Raw genomic sequence first — 6,392 nt, forward strand, 5'->3', positions numbered from 1 at the left:
AAAGAATTTTCTTTGTAATGGTTTAAATCTATACAAACACGGACAAAAATTGTTAATCCAGGTATGCATTTTAGCGTATTATGCTGATTCCAGAAATATATACCTAATTTGAAACGTATGATACTGATTGTAATTTAAATTAATGGGAAGTAATTAACAGAAAAAAGAATTAATAAATTAAATAGTAATTAATAAGTTCACCAGTTATGTAATGTCGTACGCGATGTCGTATTATTAAGAGCAACAGCAATACTTTCTTTTAAACTTTTTGAATTAACAGATTCATAGGTTCACAAACATGACTTACCGTGGAATTGTTGGCTATCAGCCATTTCCGGAAATCTTCTGCTTCGCAGGAACACGACCATGGGTTTCTCGACAGAGTTATGGATATCAAAGACGTCTTTTTCATTCTGTAGACTGGAAAACTCTTGAGATGATTTCCTGCCAGCTTTAAGATTTTGATTGTTGGAATGAAGATTTGCTCGTCCACTGAGTGAAGATTGTTATCTTCCAGGTTTAAAGAATTTATTGGAAACGATTCAGTACGCAGATAGGAAACCAAGTTCGGGAAATGGGCAGTCATGTTCTGTCCACTGCAATCGACTTCGATGGCGGCAGAAGATGAATTTGTCCAATCGCATACACATCTACACGGCGGCGGACAAGTCCCATTCCAGTAGGCGAGTTCTTCGGTAGTTAAATTACTAATCTCGTGTTTGGCCATCCACACAGGCGAGGCGCATGAAGGAAAGTCCGTCTGAAATTTCGAACGTGAAAGAAAGTTCATGGTATGAAAGAGGCCACACTCGCAGTGCCAGGGATTTCCTATAGCGAAACATGCGATCAAAGTGTAGAGCTAATTAATTTTCTGACAGCGAATAACATTCGATAAGTTTTTATCTAATTACACTAATACAAAAACTTTCACAAAAATATCGATCTTTAAACCATGGTACTCCAACTGTTAAGTTTTTCTGACAACACAAAACATGGTACTTGCCTTTTACTTCTCTGAATGATATTTCAATAAATGTCATTCATTAAGTCACTTCTCGCTGCTCTTTCAAAACTTATGAAGAAGTGAATACCTATAAATCATACACTTTGTTGCCACTTTATTAGGTACACAAATGGTTTGTCCCACAAATTCATCGAACAGGAGCCTGAAAACATGCGACCGCACAGTGAAAAACCTTCGAATGAATCTCCACAGGACGTCTTCAACAGAAAAAGAAGAACATTAAGGAGCCTAAATCACCAAGAGCAATAATTTGAGACAGATTCTGGGTACCCTCTCCAGTAGCATCAACTGCTGACCTCATCGAAGCTCAGTTGAACTGAAATTCACTTCCTTCATTCAAGTTCCATCGGGCTGATATCTGCAGCTGAATCTCCAGGCAAGATCAACCAGATCCCATTGAAGACTCCAAAACCCAGACACTGGAGACACCAACAGCTTTTCTGCCACAAGCTACATTGGCAATCAAACCGAGCACTCTAGCCCGGTTTTCTTTTACTCTTCTCCCTGGCCGGGGGGGAAGAGATTGATTCCTGTCTCCTCCATGCCACCCTCTTCTTCCACCTGGTGAGGCTTGGGCCTGCCTCACTAACTTCTTGGGTCGTCTTCTCTATCGTCCCCATACCTCTGTCTTTTCCACCCAGTCTTTAACTTCCCCCCTACTCTTCTATCTCGCATTTTACACCCCACACAACTTATCAATTAATAACGTCCAAATTGAAACCACGCTTACATATTACTCTTGACCTTGTATATTCTAGCATTAATCCCCTTCTTTATTTTTTATTTTTTTTATTTATTATTATTTTTTTATTTATTATTTTTTATTTATTTTATTTATTATTATTTTTTATTTTTTTTATTTATTATTATTTTTTATTTATTTTTATTTTTTATTTATTTTTATTTTTTTTATTTATTATTTTTTATTTTTTTTATTTTCACATAAGCCCTTGCCACTGAAATCTTTGGAAACTAGGTGGCAGGGCCTGCCAGAGTACAAAAATCTACTGGGTACCTGACCTACCTCCCTGGGGCCAAGTGCGTTAACGGTGGGTCCCAACAGGCGCCCAACGGCTAAATGGTCAGAAGAACAACGGTACACAACATTACACATCCTTCTATTTCCCACACACTTTTCAAATCTCTGGCCTTCACAGAGTTCTGTGCTACACAAACAGAGTACACAACTTGGAGTTGGGGGAAACCCCTGGTGCCGTCGGACAACTAACACACTTTGCACTTTGTACTCGCTGTAGCAATGAGGTACCTATCCAGGTTCACTTCAACAGTCCAGACAAACAAGTAAGGCTTTTTCTCAAGGTTGGCAAAGTTTCTTACATCAAGGATCGACTTTCCTGATATCTACATCATAACAGCGCCCTCTTTCAGCAGAAGCAGTTTGCCAGGATTTCAGTAGGATTTCCTCTAGAAAATCGACAGGTTAAGCAGCACCACGAAGATCGTTCCTGACCAACGTGTTCACCCTTTGTAACCATTTCAACTTGGACTGTGAAAAGCTATGCGTTAACTGGACATACAAAATTAACATTTTCCATCAGTGATACCAAAAATTAACTGCAAACATACAATGCCAATGGGAATAAAGCAAAGCGTTTGCAGAGATATAAACACTAGGTTGATACAATAGGTTTCAAACAAAAGTAAAGGAAACGAATATGAAGGACAGTGTTGAAATTAATAACGTTTACTTCGCAACTATAATATAATTATTTCCTCTCAAGGAAATAATTAAATTAAGTTAATAATTATCTTAATTATATAAATAATTATCTCTCATTGTAATTCAATGAGAATTATATAATCAATGTCCTATTCAATCTTAATAATAAAAAAAGCATCACTTAAGTTGTACTTATCATCTTGTAACTCATCGTTATCATTGCTAATTTGTAATAACACTAACATTTTATTAATCCTGTAACAGATGCCTGTTTCTGTATGTTCCATTAATAATATTGCTTTATACTGTATTTTATATCCCTGTAATATACTGCTACTCTGTGGAAGGTATTGCACAATTCATTACAATTACACTGTATAAATACGATATATGCAGATTACAGTAGAAATACAAGAAGACGATGAATACAATTGATCTACTCAATGTGTTCATCTACTCATATTTCTACAGTATATAACGTGCACATATACTGTAAATGCGTAAATCTGTTTGAGCATATGACGAAGTGCGTGCTTGTTTAGATATTTGAGATAACGAAATAAAATTTCGACACTTATTTCCGGAATACAATACATTAACAAATCAACGAACAGTTCATTAAAGATTCAATCAATCTACCTACCATTTAGAAAGATGGTTATATTTGTTATATTCACAGCTGAAGACAGGGTTGCTGGTAGGCTTGTTTTGTAATTTAATTGTAAAATAAGGAAAAAGTTCACGCCTAATGTTTGAAGCTTATTGAATCGTAGGTCCATTGACCGAAGGCTTGTGGCACATGGGAGCTCCCTATAATCGAGAAAGCGAAGACCATTGTATGATACGTTAAGAATTTTCAAGCTGCATACCTTTTCCATTGAACCATTGAGAGTGTGAAGATTATTGTGGCTCAGATCTAATTCTTGCAAAGCGAATGCTTTCGTCCAGCAGTCTCTGGAGAGGGAAGAGATTTTATTTCTACTCAGATGAATAACAGAAGTCATTGGCATATCAAGGTCTTCACGATTCAGCTCTTCTATCTCGTTGTTCGCCAAAGAAATACCTGCATAGTACGAAGGACTCATAAAGGTGCGAGGTGATTTTAACTGATTTCTTGACAAATGAACTTCCACAGCCAATTTAGGCAAATGTATAGATTCGTCAGAAAGTTTGTTTCCGTCGAGGAGTACAGCTCTCTGAATTCTGATGCCACCAAAGGCATCTGGATGTATCGCAGCTATCAGTTGGTCATTCAGCGTTAAAACTTGTAAACTGGAAAAGTTCCCACGAAACGTCTCCGCTTCAATGTAATCCATGTGATTATTGTGAAGGTACAAAAATTTTAGTTTCCGCATATTGCGGTGAAATGACGTTCCCAATTTCGTCAGATTGTTGTAACTGAGGTCAAGGGTCTGCAAATAGGAAAAAAAAAATTAGAGTTCGTTCAATTTATAAATTAAAATTAATCAAATTAATAATAATATTCAGTTCGGCAAACTAAAAACTGCACTATTATCACATCGCTACCTCAATAAGCAATCCAGTTTCGTCTGCGCGTGCGCGTGTTCATTTTCGTATTGCCAAGCAGCACTCGTTACACATTCAGAACATGAGAAAATAGATATTTTATTTTATTAACAACAAGATACACAACAGGTAACCATTAACAGTGTATCTGAGAGCAGAACAATGACCACAATTGATTACAATAATATGAAATCCAACAGGAAGATAAACATTGATATAGATTTAAAATTTAAAATCATATGTACAAAAGAGGATTGCATTAAGTTAAGTTACCGGTTTGTTCGTTTGTTAGTTGGTTTTTAGGAGCATTAGCAACTAAGGCCATATTGCTCCAGGGATATGCGGTGGTCATTCCCTGACCTTTCCGCATCCTCCGTATTTGGTGGGTACGGGCTCGAACCCTGGTCTACAACAAGAAGCGTGTGCTACGCACTGCTGCTCCTGCACACCTGGCTACGGAGGCGCCAAGTTACCGGTAAAACAAATAATAAATTAATTAGTTAGAGAATAGAAAAATAATTTTTAAAAATATATAAGAATAAACTACAATAATTAGACGACAGTTAGTCATTTTGCAGTTTAAGAGAAGAGGCAAACTTGTGGAAGGAGTTCATCAGTGATTGGGAGTTGTCAAAGAAGTCAATGAGAGAGTCATTTGCTGATTCTGTTCAGTGGACTGAACTTGATAAAGTCCGTGGTGGCAGAGTCAAGGCGAAACGGTGTAAGGTTTCTAATTTGTCTACAGGGAACATTGAAATTTATTTTACTAAAGATATCAGCTGAAGAAGAAAATCTTTATTGTACAGTAAAGATACAATAATGTGCCCGCCACAGCCAGGAGGCCAGGGGCTGCTTCAATAAGTTCCAGTGATTACTTTGGCTTAAAACTTTTCTGATTTGTAATGGCCCCTGCAAAAGAATCCTGGGGGAGTGCTGTTCTGAAAGATCGATTCCAAAGATTAGTGCAACGGCCCGATCTAGATACGTCTGTAGCCAGTGCAAAAGCAGCGTCCCAACTGCTGGGAAAACCAACACACAAAGAGAGAGAGAGAGAGAGAGAGAGAGAGAGAGAGAGAGAGAGAGAGAGAGAGAGAGAGAGAGAGAGAGAGAGAGAGAGAGAGAGTATACCTAATCTTTCTCACTAATGCGGACTCGTCTGTCGAGGAGTCACGATTAGGCGAAACCAATAACCCAGAAAGTGGCCAAGTCAAGTCAAAGTATTTTATTACTTTTTGGGGGCTCCAGGGATATTCCTCTTTCCTCTATTCGCCGCTGAAAGTAATCTATACATTGTGTACAATTTATAATGATTAATTATACATAAAAAGACTATTTACAATGATGATACATAAAAAGACTATTTACAATGGTGATACATCAAAAGACTATATATAATGAAGGTACATAAAAAGACTATATACAATGATGGTACATAAATAAATACGGGGCTTCGGAGTCCAGCAGACTGATCAATACATCAGGTAAGAGTAATCCAAAGAAACAGTCTAGCATTTTACTGAACCTCAGGAGCAAGAATTCTTTTCCTCCGTTTAAACAATTTCTCTGCATAGGTGGAGAAGGCAGAATAATATTCCGAACAGTTAACCAATCTTGGCAGTTCGGAGCAGTCAAATACATTTGTGAGAAGTTCAAAGTCCAGTCTTAAATCATCGTACAGGGGACAATGAAAGACGAGGTGTTCAACAGTTTCTTGAGCACCACAACTACAGAGAGGAGTGTTACTTAATCCTAGTTAGAACAATTTAAAGTTAAGACTTCCATGACCGGTATATAAAAACGTAACGTATAAACCAGGATTGAACCAGTCCATTTTCTTGTTGTAATCAACAACCTCGGGAAAAAACTTAAAGGTCTTCCTACCCCAAGGTAGAGGTAGACCAGGTATTTTGCCACGCTCTACAACATTCATTTCTCATTCTTTTAATGTCTACCTTTTCTTGCAAGTCAGTATTATATGTTATACCTTTAACAATCGCAGGAACATTCTACAATATAAAAGATAGTGTAACATTACGTCCTATTGGATTAGCATTCGATTGGCAGACTGAGGACCTGAAAAGCAGCTGTAGAGACAGTTCGACAAGCTCTACTTGCAGCGAGAAGAAAGAATCTTTGTGCTTGGGTAAAATATTTTTGAAC

General features: G+C 37.4%; 1 protein-coding gene across 1 annotated transcript; it reads right to left on the reverse strand.

The window, feature by feature from the left end:
- Positions 1 to 3,340: 3,340 nt before the first annotated feature.
- LOC150077342 (lumican-like) lies at positions 3,341 to 4,060 on the reverse strand. Its single transcript, XM_090385861.1, has one exon. It carries the CDS (start codon positions 4,058 to 4,060, stop codon positions 3,341 to 3,343), a length of 720 nt encoding a protein of 239 aa, XP_090241987.1.
- Between the last annotated feature and the right edge of the window lie 2,332 nt (positions 4,061 to 6,392).

This window comes from Mastigoproctus giganteus, chromosome 12 (genome assembly GCF_048544385.1).
Source record: "Mastigoproctus giganteus isolate SK-2022 chromosome 12, ASM4854438v1, whole genome shotgun sequence".
NCBI lineage: Eukaryota > Metazoa > Arthropoda > Arachnida > Uropygi > Thelyphonidae > Mastigoproctus > Mastigoproctus giganteus.

Excerpts from the sequence above, each read along its gene's own strand:
- LOC150077342 (XM_090385861.1), bottom strand. The coding sequence starts at position 4,060 with ATGCGGAAACTAAAATTTTTGTACCTTCACAATAATCACATGGATTAC.